The sequence below is a fragment of the Micrasema longulum genome, unplaced genomic scaffold (genome assembly GCF_059751315.1).
Source record: "Micrasema longulum isolate JH-2025_06_02 unplaced genomic scaffold, ASM5975131v1 h1tg000482l, whole genome shotgun sequence".
NCBI lineage: Eukaryota > Metazoa > Arthropoda > Insecta > Trichoptera > Brachycentridae > Micrasema > Micrasema longulum.
Window position 1 is genome coordinate 530,356 of NW_028277679.1, and position 19,371 is coordinate 549,726.

A 19,371-nucleotide genomic window follows, 5' to 3' on the forward strand; every position below is an offset into this window, starting at 1 on the left:
ACTTTAAACGGTATCAGTGATTTAATGTTTTGTAATTCCTTAGGTAGAATATTGAAAGATCTTGGACCAACATGTAAGAACTCTGTGCGAACTTAGTTCTGCATCCTGGAATCGACAGTACACCATCAAATCTATTGATAATCCTATTTAAATTATTGCTACATAATTTTCTATTTAAGTGAACATATTTCAGGCACTGAAATTGATATAATGTTCTAAAAATAAGGAGCTTCTCTCTACGTTTAGTTCATTACTAGGAAATCGTCTACGTTTTTTGTACATGATCATAATTAAACTTTTCTGTGCAATTTCTATGGAGCGACTATGCACGTCCTTGACTCCTCCCCATCCTATTTTACCATATGTAATTGAACATTGAATTAAAGCATAATATAACCTTTTTTAATTTTTTTTTGTTCAAAATATTTTTCAGTCTTTGGAAAACATAAAATAAATATCTGAGTTTGTCTGTTAGTTTAGCTATATGTTTTTCTCATTTAAGAATATAATCTTTGTGTTTACCCAAATATTTAAAATTTTCTTCTGAACTTATTTTGTAGCACTCATTACAGACATTTAAATTACAATTTAATCGACAAATTTTGTGAATACCTTATCTTCTTGTAACATATTAACGATATGCGCTGCATTTGATGCAGTAACTAAGTGCCCTATGCAACATTAAGTATGATAACGATTGTCATATTGATATATCTCACTTTGTTCACTGTACTTCAAAGTCCTAAATCCTAACTCACCTATATACCTCCGTGAAAAATTTCATCGTTTATCAGTTTATGGTTTATCTCTTCTTTATTATTCTCAAAGCACCCTCTTAATACCCTTTCCCAATTCCTCTTTCTTCTCCTACTCATATAGTTTTCAAGCAGCTTGACTGTGGAGTCATCTCCCATTTACTATCAAAAATGTTACCACAGTGTCTCTGTTTACATCACGTTTGAAAAAACATCGTCTTTCTCTTCCTTAATCTCTCTCCTTTCCTCTATTCTCTTTATTCTCTTTTCCAGTTGAGTTGATTTAAGGTGATTTATATACAAACACAGTTATATATTTTTTTATATATTTACTAATTTGACAATTTTAAACTGCATTACTTAACGGTCTGTTTTACCCATCACTTAATGCAGACTGTAAATATACGTAATAAGTAAATGATTAGAGAGCAGGCCTTCGTTTAAAATGGAAAGTAAACGTATAACTTTAATTTTGTCTGCGAAGTATAATTAAGTCTTCTGTATGAAAAACAGAACACGTTAATCAGTTTTTGTTCTTCTAAATACGTTCAATTACGGGTTACCGATGAAGATACTGTAGATTTTTATACAAATGTACACATTTCCGTACAATTATATCGATTTTACTTTCGATACATGCTGATGAAGATATAAAGATACAACAATGTTTGAGTATGTCCAAATGCTTGCAGACTGGCTGGATTTCCTCCCTAGGTAGTTATTCATATTTAAACTTATTGCAACAGACAGGGAAAACATTATTGAGAGGGGAATATGGAGGTCTTGGCATTTACAAGACTTATGACCTGTCATTGGCTGGTTTAAGTGGCCACTTTACACACTGTGTAACATTCACCATTCTGCCCATGTTTAAACATACACGTTTTCCTGACCATTTTTAAACATCCACGTTTCCTCAACTCTTCCAACTGTTGACTTTTGTGAAATAAAGGAGCTAAAACCTTTATCTTGCGGGTGAGATTTACCCAACTGAACTGATTTCCATATTCCCTTCTTAATAATGTTTTCCCTATCTGTTGCCATAAATTTAAATAGATGGATGAGGCTGTAGCCGAAACGTCGGAACAAATCCAACACACATTTTATAACCCAAAAAAGAAACATATTGATAACAGTGACCGTGAAAACCTTCGCACCTATTTGATGAAGATAGGGTTTGTAATAGCAGTTTAGATATTATATGCTTGGAAATAAATATCATCTGCACAACGCCTGTATTAGTGGGTATAAACAAAGATATTTTTAGTTTGTTCAAATTTGACAAGGACTGGATTCACCTCCCTAGAAAGATTTTAATATTAACATATTACAACAGAGATAAATAACACTTTAGAGAAGGTTATATAGAAGTCTAGGCATCTACAAGGCTTAAGACCTATCATTCACTGGTTTTAGTGAGCACTTTACACACGTTGTACTTTCACCATTCTGACCATATTTTAACATCTATATTCCTTCAATTATTTCATCTGTTGATGTTTGCTGAAATATTATTATGTTTATATATAATTCAATCAGATAAATCTCACCAGCACAAATAAAGGTTTAAGCTCTTTAACTACAAAAATATCAACAGACGAAAAATTGGCGGAATAAAGATGTTCAAACATGGGCAGAATAGTGAATGTTACACAGTGTGTAAAGTGGCCACTTAAACCAGTCAATGACTGGTCATAAGCCCTGTAAATGCCTAGACTTCCATATTCCCTTAGTTAAGGTATTCTCCATCCCTGTTGTAATTTGTTTATCTTAATGACACCCGAGGGGGTGAAATCCAGTCTTTTGTGTACGAACATTTGGACAAACTCAAATATTGTAATGAAACCAACTGGTCCAAGAAAAAGTTTAAAAATTGTAACACAGCGTGTAAAGTGGCCACTTAAACCAGCCAACGACAGGTCATAAGCCCTGTAGATGCCTAGAATGCTTTATTACCTTCTTTGAAATGTTCTTCATCTGTTGTATTATGTTAATACACATAGATGTTTGATTATCTAAATCTAGTTATATTCCTTTCGTTAAAATGTTATCCATCTCTGATGTAATATATTTATCTCGCAATATGTGTATATATACTCTCAGGGGTAAAATCTAACCCTTTGTCTACAAACATTTGTAAAACTAAAAATATTACTTTTCTCAACGATTTTAAATGAACGTTTTTAATAAGAACAAATATTTAAAAACTGTAATTCTACGCTAGTGAAAAATAAATATTGAATATTTTTAATTAAAGGGGGTCATTATCCATTTGCTCAGCCTTGTTTTATTTTTGTCATCATTTCAACCGTTTTGAATATTTAAATGTCCTTTTAATGGCTTGAATAATTTGTTTTCGATAAAAATACAAAATTATTTTTAACTTGAAATGATTAATTATTTGGAATAAAAGCTATTTTTGGACGTGGCGTTATAGGGTGATTATTTAACGTCTTATTTCTGTACACAAGACGTAAACTACTGGATCTCCGAAAACCTAACTTATCAGAAGAGACAAATAAGTGGATTCGTATGCTTTAAAAATCTGGTAATCTTTAATAATGGGTTTTTAAGTATATTTGCCATCAATTATATATTGAATTAATTTTTTCTTCATACTCATAATACTTTATTTTTAGTTTTAAAACATTTTTAATGCCCAAAATGGAGATGCTTTTGTCAACTCGTCCTAAAATATATTTATGGTAAAACATCAAATTTTGCATAGGAAAACCACACAATTTTTTATCCATGATAGAAAAAACACCCCCTTTTAATTAGTAAGAAATAATTCTTATATATTAATCACGAGCTGAACCTAGAAATGCTTTGCTACTACTCGTATATATATATATATTAAATGAACGAAATCGAATGTTTGATATTAATTATTGTATTAAGTTAAAATTAAATATTTACATATTATGACAGGCGTCGTGTCGCAGTAAGTAAAATATCTAACTGGGAAACTGATGATTTTTTCTTAATTGGTCTGGGTGTTGTGGTATGTATTTTATAATGGCACGAGACACCCCAGTAAGGGAACATTTTTCTGTAAACAAAAAATTATACAAAACATTGTAAAAGTTACATATTTATAAATAGATTCTCAAATCTCACAATAGCAAAGCATTGCCGGGTTCAACTCGTATATTACAAAGTGTAATTAAATGAGTCAAGCTTAGAGAGCTGATTATACAGAAAAAAAATCTTTGTTTTAACATAAATAAATAAAAATAACTCTCTAGGGGGTAGAATCCAGTCATTGCCTACAAACACTCATAAAAACTCAAAATATAGTTAATCCTTTTATTAGTCCTTCCATTTCCTATTATCTTTCGAAGACTAATGGTACACTTATATGTTATATCCACATAATTAAAGCAATCGCGATTTGGTAAAAAGTCCGAAAATGTACGAGTGACATTAATAAAAAATTCGTTTGTGATTATGATGTTTTTAAATTATTTTAAAACAAATTTGAATAATTGAAATTATTCCATCCTGTAATTAAGTATTTTAATAAATCTATAAGACGCCCTGAAAAATGATGGGTATTTATGAATTTTTATGGTTAATTGAACATTCGATTTGTTAAATTACAAGCGAAATATAATACCTTTTTACCTCTGAACACTGCATTACACAATATGGGACTCTGTTTGCAAGAGAATAAAGATAAATCCTATTTCTGTGGTAAGTAAATCAGTCCATGAAACCTCGGCCTCCACTATATAATTTGAAATGCAACATGATATGGTTGCATCAATACTCGGGGGAAGCATACAAAAGTTAAAACATTGAGGTTTATTCGAATGAGTTTTGAACGGTACAGAGCGAAAGGTAGGCACATAGTTTGAATCGAATCTGACCAAAGTATTATGTATTTTGTTTATGTTCAAGGTATTAACTTTATGACCAAATATTTTATTTCATGTTAGTAAATATTAGTGTTTAACTAGTTACGGACTTTTTGTGTCTACAAGTTTCGTGACGTATCCGTCTCTTCGTAACTCACTACACCGAAATGCAAATACTAAAATACACTTTCACCTTTACCGTCACCACAGTATACATAGTATTTACTAAAAATATACTAATTACGTGCAAAGTTCAAGATTTGATATATCTCTCTTATTTTATAAAATTATGAAGTCGTATTTTTTGTAATCTTCAAATGGACATTTTTACACCGGATTAGGAAAGTAAAATTTGTATAAATATGCTGGATGTTAATACAAAAAATATTTATCCTTGTTACGCAAAGAATGAATGTCCGCTTATTCAGCAACACATTTGTATAAGAGGGAGCACGAAGATAGAACTCACAATAAGGAAGACGGAGACGCTGTTCTGTGGCGAATGTTGTGTAAAACAGATTCAGTCAGCTTATGATAGTAATGGGGGACGCGCGCGCGTAATATAAGCGGTGTATTTATAATTTTAAATTTATTTTGCTTTAACAGGGCTAAATTATATATTAATTTGAATTAATTATTAAACAGTATGTCTCCATGTTTTTTTTTCAAATGTCAAAAAATGTTTTTAAAAAAATAACATGAGTCTGCATATAATACAATACTTGATATAAACTTTACGTGAGTAATGTGGCCACTTAAACCAGCCATAAGGCCTGAACATGCCCAGACTACCATATTCCCTTGTTTTCCCTCTCTGTTGCAACAAATTTACATCGAAATAACTCTATAGGGAGGAAATTAAGCCTGTCTTTAAACGTTTGGACATGCTCAAAACTTTGTTTATTAATTTACTTTTATTTATTTCAATTTATTTTACTTACATATACGGCAAATTTGCCTTTTACAAAAATGTATAATATTATCATATTTATTTATTTAACTTTTTATGTTATTTGGTTTCATTAAAAAAAAAAAAACATAAATTACCTTATACCCAAGATTTATAAACAAAAATTAAACCTTAAAATCATACAACATAATATTTAGTAGAAAGTTAAAACAATTTAAGAATAAACGTAAAAATCAAATTAAATAATTAAATATTTTAAAGTAATATAACAAGAAAATCGTCAGGTAAGTACTGTTTCATACAGCTGGGTACTTTACCCTTTTCACTTTGAACAGAATTAGTTTATATTATAAAATGTATGAATAAATACATATAATTACCATTAACCATCTTTAAAAAGGTTCAAAAGATTTGTTCTATAGGAAAAATAACATGCACTAAATTTATCCGATACGTGGGAATGACTATTGCCGAGTTCATGAAGTCTGTTATAACATAAAGTATACACTGTCCGTGAATTTTTGCTACAAAACAGTGGCATTTGTCTAGTCATTTTTCCAGGCACCCGAAGTTGATGAGAAATAACAGTTCAGGGCATTCCTATATTGAATTTTTAATTTTGAATAAATTTAAAAGGTCTGTAATTTTTCTTCTATCGTTCAGTTTTAACAAATTTGATGTTTTTAGTAAAAAATCGTATGAAAAAATTCATGACTGATTATAAGTTTAATAAGAAAAGAGAGTTTAGAGTTTGTTTAGTTGCTAATTCATATATTAATGTTTGAATATTTGTTTTTACAAATCATTGAAAACAGACAATAACACAGTACAAAGCACAGTCTTTGAAGAGATAAAAGAGGCATATAAATCATTAACAAAAAATCCAAAACAAGTATTTTAGTCAGTGTAATGACTGGAAAACATCTTCCGATTCCGAAACGCACATTTTCCGTCAGCTCCATAATACCGTCTTGCAGTGGCAAATGGTGATTTTATTTAGAGGTAAGCTATCAAAAAATATCATATATTTGTGCCTACAAAGAAGGTACATATTATTATATAAGTAATATATACTCTAAATTGATATTTTTCTGTGGTTCTATGTGATACAACAACTTTCATCCATAAAATCATCTCAAACGATATAACTTCGTGATATATTATTTTATATAGATAATTATCCATTACTTAAATACATAACTCCTTTAAAAACAAATCAAAAATACCACTATGAATTCAGTCGATATTAAGTATTCAATTGAAATGTCAACTGGCTGAATTGTTCTAGAAATTAAAAGTGCTAAAAACGGCTGCGTCGAGCGCTATATGTTCTGCAATATGACGCATGAAAGTAATTATAGTCTTATTTCAAAAGTTTCATCTTAAATTAAAATAGCCCTTAAGAAACAATGTTTGAAATATTGTTTTTCAAATCAAGAATCTTCTTATTTTGGAAAATTTGGAGAATAATTTGTGTAATCTGCAAGTTTAATTAAGGAGAAAAAACCAGCACCGGGGTTAAGATATTCAAAATAAAGTATACTTATTTGTATGAAAAAATAAGCTGGAATAATTGGCTAGTTTCTTGGCTCACTGCAGGCGCTGGGCGCGCTTTATTAATAATAATATTTATATTAGGATAAAAATACAAACAGTGGAAATGGTTTATAATAAATATTAATTAATTATTTGTTTATCTGTAAATAAAGTTACAATAAAACATTATTATGGCTAGTAAAATATAATGGTAGGCTGCGCATAATCGCTTCTATTCACGGTTCGCCCCTGCCATCTTGTCCATTTTGAGGTTACGTATTTTGTTAGTTTAATTAGTGTCCCGACTAAGAGACGGGTACGTCTTAAATCGGTAGACATATAAAAGTCGATAAATGTTAACAAACAAATAATTACTTACATTTATTTTATAATTTAACCATTTTTCTATATTTTTTAAATTGTGAGTAATATTGTTTTTGTAATTTCTTTCTAATATTGCTACAACCTTCGGGTAAAATATGCTCTTTTTTTCGATAAATTTATTGGAATATTAATATGAATGCTGGAAAATATACGAGAAACCTTGATACATTTCAAAAAAAATATCTATCGACAAACGATTGAGAGACGGAAGTTATGAAAACGAAATTTTTTGCTGATTAATTTTCTTCAATAGGAAAATAGCGACTTACTAACAGATGATTTGAACATAAAAAAAATAACGTGACAACTTTTTTCCTTCAGCGTTTTCAAGAATTTTTTTCAATATACGAGTACATACGCGTATTATCAAGTCTAAAAAAAACCTAACTAAGGGAGTAGTTGACAGTTTAACAAATCAACAAATTTTAACAATGTATAATTTTAAGGAGATTCATATTTATAATTCATCTTTACTATTAATGTAGTTAGTAGTTTTCGATTTAAACAATTTAGTAAAAAATAAAGGTTGTTTTTGAACCAATCGCTGACACATCAAAATTGTCCATGTCCAGTAATTAACACTTTTTTTTGTAGTAAATAGCATGGTTAATGAAAATTAAAAATTTTAATTTTAATATTTATTTACATTAATTTTTCACCTTTGTTTCTGATGTGCGAGATCTAGGTGTCATTTTCGATCAAAAGTTTTCTTTTATCAGTCATATAAACCTCATAGCCAATAAATCTTAAAAAATCTTAGGATTTATTTTGCAAATGACAAAGGACTTTAAAAATATTAATACTTTAAAATTGATGTATCCAGCTTTAGTTAGGAGCCAGTTGGAAAACAACTCAACTTTATAGACTCCGTATTATAATTCACACTAATATACTCTTGAAAGAGTTCAAATTTTTTTTTAAATATATTTTAATTTTAAACTTGGAATCAGATGTGAATTTACTAACAATGATTTCATATTAAATACTTTGAACTTGTCTAAACTAACCGAGAGAAGAAAAATCATAGATTTATTGAATTCATTGAAGATTGTCAACTTTACATGAGACTGCTCAAATCTATTAGCGCTCATCAGCTTTAAGGTACCTGGACGAACGACTTGTCAAGTACCTTCGTTTAGTTGCAGCAATTCACGAACAATATACTCGTATAGTGCTATTCTGAATCGACTTCATGTACTGCTGATATATTCAACATAAAGTGTAGTTTATTTAAATCAGCTCTTTTAAATTATTGCAAAGATGGTAAACTGTAACTTTAATTTGTCAAGCTATAGTTGTGTACCTATACTATATATTTTAAATTTTATTGGCTTTCTCTTTACTTTTTTCTAGTTTTTGTATATTTCAATGAATCTTTCAATAATCTTGGGCAGAATACGAACTCTTGTGCCGCAGATTCTAAGAGTCAACTGAACTAGTTTTATTCCTATCAAGTCGTGTGCGGACCATATCCATAATAAAATATGCATTCTCCAACAGAGCAATGAAATGAACTCACCTCTTGCGTGTTGCTTCATTGACAACGAGAAAGCATTTGATAGTCTGCATCGACCACATCTTTGGAAAATTCTCGATGCTTCTGGTATTTTTTCCAAGATTGTTTATTTTAAAAAAGTTCTCCACATTGACAGCTATTGTCGTGTGAGAATCGGCAGTTTTTTGACTGATTGGTTCGGGGTCTCCACTGGAGTGAGGCAAGGTTGCGTCCTTGCACTGTTCTTATTTATCATATTGATGGTTGTTATCTTATATAAATTAATACCATCTGATCGAGGTATAGAAGTGATTCCCTCTAAAGTAGTGTTACTTGGAGTACCCAGACAATGCGGTTCTTCTTGAATAGTCTGTTTGTAATTTTCGGGAAATTGTTGACAAACTACAGGAAACCTCTACTCGTTTGGGTCTTAAAATTAATTCCAAGAATACTAAGATAATATGCAACAAATCAACAAATTCTGTCTTGACCCTGATCAATCATAACCAACTATAGTAACAAAATACCTTTGAGGTATTTTGTTACGAAAATGGCGCTATATAAGTTATCCATAATATTATTACTAAAGCAAATGCTTTACCAAGTGAGCCTCGAAAAATGCATTTTCTGGGGTCTGTAAATAAATATTGTGTCCGCATTTTTTTAAAACGTAAATTAACAAATTAAAATACCTAATAATGTCAAATAGAGCAATCATTAAAACCAGTCAATGATGGGTCATAACTTATACAAATAATTAGTACTTTAAAATTCTTAAAGCGTATCTCTAAGGAAATCAATAAATTAGATTAACGCAGAGTATTATTTTTTATGTTAGATTGATAACCTTATTTCTTTATAGCTTCATTTTTAAAAAAAGCTTTTGTTTCTTTTATTATTTTATATAATTATACTTTGATTGAAAAATTGGGGAAGCCCTTTTGAGAAACAGAATTTATATTATAATAATAAATATGTACATCTCCCCTCCCCTCCTTATCCTCTCTTCAAGCATTCTTGTCCTTATCCCGCCCAATTTACAGTAACTTAATGTTTGATTATTGAGTACATGAAAATAACATTTTTATTTGTATAAATTGTATGTTTTTATTTGATATGTAATATATTTTCTTTACTAACTTTGTATACTATGTGGAAATCTGTTATTAGTTCGGAGTTTATACACTATATCTGTTTGTTTACTAAAAATATGTATGTAGAACTGTTGATTTCCCAAATAAAATAAAATAAAATAAAATATTAAAAAACCCAACTCAAGCAAAATAGCAAAGATTGGTTAGGAACATGGATAGTTTTTTTTTTACTATTATTTTGATTACTAAATTAATAAATATTGCAAAAAATATCATTCAAGTTGGTACACATCATGTTATTTTGATAATTTTACTTACGTTTTAGTGTTTAAATAATTTGTATGCAGAAACAAGCAAACCAGACGATAGGAACCATTAATATATTTATGTTTACAAAGTACATAATTAAAGTTGTTTCAACACTTGAAGTCCGCTCTCAATAACAATGTTTATTTTCACCTTATTTATCTGAGTAAAGTTTGGTAACAAGTTGGTAATTCCTTCAAGAGTTCACTTTCAATTTGGGTAATTCGCCAGGGATAGGTACTTCGCACAAGGGAGTGCAAAGTTGCCAGGAAACGGAAATTTCGAGAAACCGGTAGAATATAAAAGTATTTACGTTATAGTTAAGTAGTTTAAAACGTTATTTAAATTGTGTTTAATTCCCATTATTTTTTTGGGTGTTTTCAATTCGACTTTATTTTAAGTAATTTTTCGCTACAAATCTCCGGTGGTAATTAGTTGAGACCAATTAATCATACCCGAGTAAAAAATTTCATAATACATATGTGTAAAAATTTTGGTCCCGTATGTTTGTGGCTCCAAATTTTGGAAAGTAATCGATGGAATGACTCAATTTTTTTACAAAACATTGGGCATTTTAGCAAAAAAGTGTTTTTACCACTAGGTATGTACTTTTTATTCGAAAGTTTCGACGGAAATGGAACATATTATGCGTTTTTAATTTACTCATAAATTTTCATAGTTAACCAATACTGAATGACAGTTTTACAGACTGCTCCCAGTTTATACATTTTAGCCAAAGTTACAATTTTTTTTCCTCATATTCTACAGCACAGCCACAGCAACACAAATTTAGATACTAAATTAAGAATGCGTTTTCTCAGTAAATATATAGTTTCTAGACTATTTTAATTTTTTTCCTATTAAATAATATCAGACAAAGCCACACCGAAGCGTGGCTGGGTTCAGCTAGTTTTAAATAAAATAATATGTTACATTACCAGCATCAACGAAGTTTTGCAAAAAACCGTTGAAACTCCATAAAAATATATTTTAAATTATTTGTTGAAAAAAACCTACATACTGCTCAAATTTTTCAGTGAAATGAAACCTATTTTACGTTCGCGTCTGCGCAAAAAAATTAAATGTAAAAAAAAAATGCAAATTTTTCTTTCAAATAGATAAATTAGTTTCATTCCCTATCAGAACACCCACAACGGGGGTGTTTGAACGAGTAGGAGATCTAGGTGTCAGGAAAATGTACGCTAGGGCACTTCTCGTTCACACACATTAAAATGGTGGGAGTAAATATAATACATTCTATGTATGTATTTGTTAAAAAATGGCTTCTGAATTTGGGTCCCGAAAACTGCCTTGAGATGGCTACCCCACCAAAACAGTAGTCTATTTGAACTCGGGGTTATTGTTTCATATCTGCTATTTATGTTTTATATTTGTATCAATACAGTGTTATCTATTATATTTTATTTATTTATTATGTACTAGAACATAATATAATAATAATGCGAATGAATGCCTCGGCACGGGTATTGCCCAGTGAGGTGTTCATATACAAAAGAAAAAATAATGTTTTATGTTAAATAAAAATAAATTAAAAAAAAAAAAAAAATCATGGTAATTTTTTCAATACAAAATACGTAAGACAAAAAAATATTTTCAGTTGTGTCAACATAATAAGTAGGAGTTAATTTTGATAAAATAGTGACCAGTTTTTAAAACTATAATTTACACCAATGTTTTTTTTCTTTTAAATTATCAGTAAAATTCAATCTCTTTTATTAAAATACACGTGATTCCAGTTAAATATTTTTCTCTCTTAATAAAAAAATATTTAAAATATTTTACTATTTACCTTTTTGTTTATTATTTTATTAAATCAATACACGAGTTTTTTTACGATCGTGGTGTCGAAAGATAGACTATTTTCAGAGCTATTAATTACAAAAAATATTATAGCGTGTTCTTAATGAGATGCTATCCGTTCACACTAAAGGTAGATAAATTTCACAACGAATTATTAAGATGCATGGGAAAAGAAAAAAAATACTTACTAAATACAACGAAGAAAACAAAGCTTAAGTGCTTTAGACATTTTGTGCGGCTAGAGGAAAACGATTTAGTTTATTACAAGGAATGGTTTGATGTAAACAAATCGTAGGAAGAAGACGTCGCTCAAAATCATAATTCAGAGCGGCCGCGGATAAAATAAAGATTTCGTGATGATAAAATATACAGTTGAGCGGCACAATTGAGAAGTATATCTACCAAAGGCTTAAAAAATGTAAAAACATCACAATTGCATTTAACCATTTTATAAAAAAAAATCGAATGAAAACGGTTAAGTTTAATTTAAATTAAACCGGTAACTCATTAAACCGGAAAAGCTATCCTAGTTTTAGCGCCCTTTTTACCGTACAGAGGCTTGTGCACCATTACTTTAGGAATCGCTACGTATTCCACCCCTATTTTACTTGAAACAACGCCCTTAGCGCTTGTTTTCGCTGTTATTGATACCTCTTCTCAATTACTGTATTATAAAGCGTTTCTTCTCGAGGAAAATTGAGACATTGTGTGCGATCCTCTACTAGTTATCATCCATCAAATGAAGTTTTTAATCAATTAAAAAGGTTTTTCTTTATGTATTTTTTTTTATGTCAATTGTTAAGCTCTAGTCATTTACGGAAATTATGGCATGTCATCAGCTGGTTTTAGTAATCATTATACACCCTGTGTAATATCCGCCATCATCACTATTTTTGAAATATTATTTTCATTATTTAAATGGTCCTTTTAACAGACTTTTAGATAACCTCACTAGGAGGGCCTGAAACAATATTTTAAAAACCGAAATTAGCACGTGAATACTTTTCAATTGATTTTTACACAAGAAACATTATATTTTCTGCTAATAAGTACTCCTATATTTAAAATTACATAAACTCTTATAAATAAACAACTACAACAGTGTATGACAGTGATAACGTTTACTAGATTATAAAGTAGATCTGTATATATTTTTTTTTAAAACATGTATCTTTTATGAAATTTATTAATAAAACAAAAAAAAATGTAACAATTAAGTTTTTCAAATGCCAGGACATCCATTTTGAAAAATGGGCATCTTCCGACATTGTATTGGTAATATATATTTTCAAATCTTATTTTAAATTTTAAAATATCTTACCTCTGGACTTCACTCCGCTAGTCTCCCTGACGGTTATGTCCTGTCCATCCTCTCGCCTCCACTGTACGTGGGGAGGAGGGGATCCCCTTGCCCGGCAGGTTAGCTTCACGGTTCCGCCTTCAGGGACCATCACGTCTCCTGATGTCTCCTCAGAGATGAAGTCAGGAGGGACCACTACCTCCAGGTAACCCAGCTACAGGACATACATACATGATTACGGAAATGAAACGAATTTAAATAATTTATTAAAGCACAAAAGGACAACTTTTTAATGAGCAAACATAAATGTTTAGTTAATTATTTGATTTAGTAAAAGAAGTGTCTCTTTGTAAAATCCAATCTCTCAGACGAATGTGTGAGAAATCTGTGTATTACAATGCTGCAAATGATGAATACGACGAGAGCGCAAATCTGAGACAGGTTTAATTAATTAAATTAAGAAAGGGTCCCTTAGATGGTGGATGACAAAAAAATGGTTGAACAGATATACATGGCAAGAATTCATGATAACGTAGGACAAAGAGGACCAAGAGAACCTTGATATAAAGTCATGTCACAAGCGTAGAGCATGTATGACAAGATATATGAAATTGGAAAAAGTTAAGAATTTATGTCAGGATAGACGTGTGTGGCGGTCCATTCTTGTGGTCAAAACTGATAAAACATATTTTTATTTACTTATTATATATACGGTCTAAGCCAATAAAAACAATTACATGAAGAAATATAAATACAGAAAACAACAAAAATAACATAAAACTATGTAGCAAAGACAAACAAGGGCAAAACAATAATGGTATACAATATATTCACAAGCACGAAAGACATAAGACTTCGATCTAAACCATATCAATCCAAGTTCATCCCACACTGTTTTAGTCGCAAAGAGATCTATGAAAAGCCGGAAGATCTATCCCAAAAAATTCCAAGTTGTGTAACGAATTGACTAATTTACACATTCTGGACATTGGGGCGTGAAAACAAAAGTTGCTCTTAGAAGATTTGATAAATAACAGATTTTGACTTCTGGTGACATGGTTGGAAACATAAAATAAGAATTGATTGCAACAGAGATGGGTCATCACTTATAGCATTAAGTATTTTGAAAATGCATATAAGGTCCATCTCAGCTCTACGTTTCTCCAATGAAGACAGATAAGAGATTGCTCTATTTCAAAAAAGAAATAATAAACCCCTTTGTAATCCAAGCAACCATGCCACTTTTCTAAGAAAACGTTGTTGGACAGACTCGATATGGTCAATATGAGTCCTGTATAATGGTAATAAATAGGAAAACCGTATTCTACATGGGGTCGAACTAGTGAGCTATAAAAAGTTTGGATGGTATTAATGTTTTTAAAGTCCGTCGTCATTCTATTGATAAACCTGAGAAGTTTGAGAGATTTTTTTACAATACTATCAATGTGTTCACGATAGGAGAGTTTACTATCTAAAGTAATGCCAAGATTCTTTATTAACGAAACCACTGAAACGGATATATTTTTTAGTTTGTAATTGAATTGTATAGGTTTTTTTCCTCCCGAGAAAGATATTTTTTTTTACATTTATCAATGTTAAAATGATCACAATATTGATGTCGCACCATTCATTAAAATAATAAATATCGTTCTAGAAAAGAAGACAATCATTGGAAGATCCAATAAGTTTAAGTATCTTGTTGTCATCAGCAAAAATCTATAATTTCGTATTGCGAAAAACATTGATAATATCATTTATAAGAATATTAAATAATAATGGAGCAATAAATATTATATATATCACGATAAAATTTATTAAATTGTACTTCTACCGAAAAATGCTAGTGCAGAAACTCGATATATGTATAGTATATGTACATATAGTGGTTTGTTTGTAATTAAAAACGGGTTTATTGCCGTTTATACTAATATGATTATATGAGAGCATTAATTTTGTTATTTTAATATGTAATGGTTTTTCGAACCAATAAAACTTAAACGTGTCATAAATAAATAAATAAAAAGTTTAAACTTAAAATATTCATTAAATAATAAAATATGAAATCATAGGTCCAATCAATAGTTCGTGAAAGGGATTTCTCGGTAGGGATCCGAATATGGCGGCAATGATTTATTCACGAGTGTCTTCCGATATCGGACGCCTGCCAGTCGCCTAAACTCACCCAAATGGGAGTCTATTAAATCTCGTGTCCCTGGTATATAAGCAATGTTATCACTGTGTCCGACTCCATTAACTACCCCTAGTTAGGAACCACCCTCACTCCTTTTGTTCTCCTGGGACATCTTGTTCTATCAATTAAACATTACAAGAGAAACGAACAAGCTGTTGGCAATAGGATAAGATTCGAACAGTTTGTGACATGGGACTGGTGGATTATTTATGTAGAGATGAATTTATTTTTATCGATATCTTTAATTTAAAACTTAAAATCAAAAATCACATTGTTATTGAATCTAAAAATTGAACTAGTTTATATGGAAAAATTGTATACTCAAAAAACATATATCAAGCTAAGCAGTGTGAGTATAAAAGTATTATTCGATTTTAAAAAAGAAAAGAAATGTAATTGAAGAAAACGGCTTCGGCCGAAAAATTCAGCCTCGTAGTGTAATGGTCAGCGCTTTTGCCTATCGTGCAAGAGGTCTCGGGTTAGATTCCCGACATGGTTGAAATGAAATATATATTTCAAAGGATATTTTTAAACAAGAATATTTCATAGTCCCTGGACTGGTACCTAAAGCGCAAAACTGATCATGTTACCTTCATGCAACAAAAATGATCAAGATACGCTACAATTTGTGTACCGATGCAGTGTCCTATGCACCATTAATGAAAGGAATAATTTGTTACTTAACCGGATTGAAATATTTAAGGTAAAATATCAATTATCTTGTCTATTAAATCTTAATACTTAATAGAAACTTTCAAATTCCATGAAATAAGAAATATGATAATTTCTAAGCTTATGTATTTGATCAAAATTAAATCATATTTAGCTGAATAAAGTAAAAACTTCACAGCGTGGTATTTTGCACTACAAATAGAATAAAGTGTTCCTTATTTGGTTATAAATACACTTTATTACGAGAGAATGAAATTCATAAGAACTTTTTTTAAGAACAATAAAATGAGATAAATTTCAATGTTGAAAAATATGTGACTGCAAACATAAGTTAACTATTTAATTACTAATGTTTTACGGATTAACATTGATTCTTGGTAAACGAAAGTCAAAATTTTCTTAAAGAAAATAATTTATGAGCACCTAAAGACGCTTCATACTTAATTTGAATGTTTTAGATTTAGAATTTTGATTTTTTTTTTTCACGACTTAAAAATTGTTTTTGGCACTTTAATTGATGGATCGAGTATAGAAACAGCTGCTCCACCCAAACCTAAAGGTCGTTTTAATGAATAAGTATATTTTTTAAAATTATAAACTATACGATATTTTAAAAACTTGTATTATTTCAAAAACAATGATTTTATGTTTAATCAAATTGTTGTCATTAAAGCTCGTGGTCGGAATCAAATTCGTCCCATTATTGTAATGTTACTATTCAACATTTAATAGTTTTGTTCATTCATTCCATATCTCAAAGTAACACACTGAATTACGTGTATAAATGTACGTACAGTTTCATAGCACGAATGTTATTTAAATGGGCTTTGGGAATTATTTGTTTGAAGCAAAGTCCTGCAAACATTGACTGCACTTGTGGCGATACCAGGGGGAGAAAGATAGGAGGCAGAGTTTTGAATTTACTCCAAATATGTATGAAATTTGAACTGCTTTATGCTGTTGAAATTCAAACCTCGATAATCAGAATTGATCAAACGTTTTGTGGATTTTAACGAGAGTGTAAGCGCAATGATTGCATCACTTTTAATTTGCAAAGTACAAGATAAATAAATGTTACTCCCAGAAGCTCGGTATCTTAAATAAAAAACCCTTATCATACCATTATTTCAACTTGCCATTAAAAATGAAAAAAAACAGATTTTTTTGCTTCATAAGGAAGCTGCAATGCAATCTATGTTTTAGAGTTGAATGTTGTTATTTACTTAATTGAAAGTAGTTATGCAGAAAACAGCCAGCCATAGAAGAGTACAACTGTGATAATAGCACATTTGTGAAAATAGTGAATAATCAAATCTACACAACAGTTGGAATTTCAGTTTAACAAATGATGAACGATTAAAATATTCGATTTATTTTATATGAAAAACCACAGTCTAATTATTTATTTGACCAGTTTCAATGATTTTTAAAGAAGCGTAAAAATTTTCTAGTGCTGTGGGTGTTTTTCTGAAAATTGAAAAAGGCCGTTTTTATTATCAACAAAGCGGTTTGGCTGTTTTTAGTAGAACATAGAACCGACTTTAATGAACCCAAAAACATCAATATATAATTTTTTCAAAATTGTTCAATTATTATGCATAGATACTATTAAAGGAAACAGTTTACATATAAAAATACAATTCCAAAATATAAATTTAAACAAAAACCTTGATGTCTCAGTATTTTTTGAAAAAAAAAAAAACATTTTTTAACGTCTTTTCTATTAAACTAAAAACGACATTATTTTAGGGCCGTTATTAACTAGTTTTAAATAACTCAAGTTATGGTAGAACCCCAGATTTCTGAATTTCCACAGTACATAACGAAAACTTTTTTTTTTCAATCACGTTTACAAAAGGGTATTTCATTATAATAAATTACCTGGCTTTTCATTGGGTCAGTGTTGATCTGGCACATGTATTGCCCGCGATCCTCCTCTTGTACGTTCCTTATGTGGAGGTACCACGTGGAGTGATCGCTGTGAGACACGGACACGCGTGGGTTGTGGGTGATCACGTGGTCGTGGATGGCTTGGATGGCCTTCGTGTCTGCTTTTACCCATCCCACCTGAAACAATCCACAAAATTTTCCTTATCAAAGAACACGTATCTTATTTTTAAAAACAATTTTTTGCCTAGTTTTTGGAAAAACAGTTTCTATACAATTTATATTTTTTACCATTTTACGTCTTTTTATTATTATTATCAATTAGTTTTCGTGGGTGCCATTAAAAAAAATATATATTTTGTAACCAACAAATAAGTTTTATCGGAAATCCTGATTATTAAAAAATATATATATAAATTTTTTCGTATGATTGAAAACATACATCTATAAAAATATTTAACGCCCGACGTTTAAAACATAATTAATTAAGGTTTGAAAAAAAGATACCAAAATAAAAGGATTAGGTTGAAAGTAAATATTTATTTCCTGAAATAGTATTGTATTCGAAACTCCATGAGATCTTGAAAAAAATAGGGTAGAGTTGAGATACAACATAATGGAAAATGGAAGCACACTTATTAAATAAAATAATAATAAATACGTACAAGTCTAAATGAATCAATGTAATATAAGAAAAAGAATGTAATAAATCTGACGTTTATAACAACATAATTTCATCGAACCAATAAGAATACATCGTTGTCATTACACATACAAAAAATTGAGAGATTTTTAATGTAAAAAATGTAATATTCATAGGCAATCGCTTTTACCATTTATAGTTGAAGTCAAAAGTGATAATATTTTCAATTTAATCATTAAAACCATGACAAAATCATTAGCTCATGCTCGCAGTGCGGAAGAAAAAAATGCGTCAAACAAAAGTCTGGAAGCTAATAACAGGCGTCATGGAGAAGTACTAGAAACTTTGCTGTTTGCGCGTGTGACGCGTGAGTTGAGACGTTAAGAGTGAGTGATACAATAATATATTAGGATTACACTTTTACTGCGCACACGACATTCGACACATTGGTAAATATTCTATTGTATTAGTGATTTATTTCCGATTTTTGATGAAATGATTTTTCGGTTCCCAAAAA

At 30.0% G+C, this 19,371-nt stretch overlaps 1 protein-coding gene across 2 annotated transcripts in view; it reads right to left on the reverse strand.

The window, feature by feature from the left end:
* The window catches only part of LOC148281247 (lachesin-like), a 241,177-nt gene that overhangs the window by 16,572 nt on the left and 205,234 nt on the right, over positions 1 to 19,371 (reverse strand). For both annotated transcript variants that reach the window (XM_088226984.1, XM_088226985.1), the window contains exons 4-5: positions 18,206 to 18,391; positions 13,483 to 13,675 (exon numbers count right to left, since the gene is read on the reverse strand). In XM_088226984.1, the coding sequence (XP_088083110.1) occupies positions 13,483 to 13,675; positions 18,206 to 18,391 (379 nt within the window). The remainder of the gene's footprint in view (positions 1 to 13,482; positions 13,676 to 18,205; positions 18,392 to 19,371) is intronic.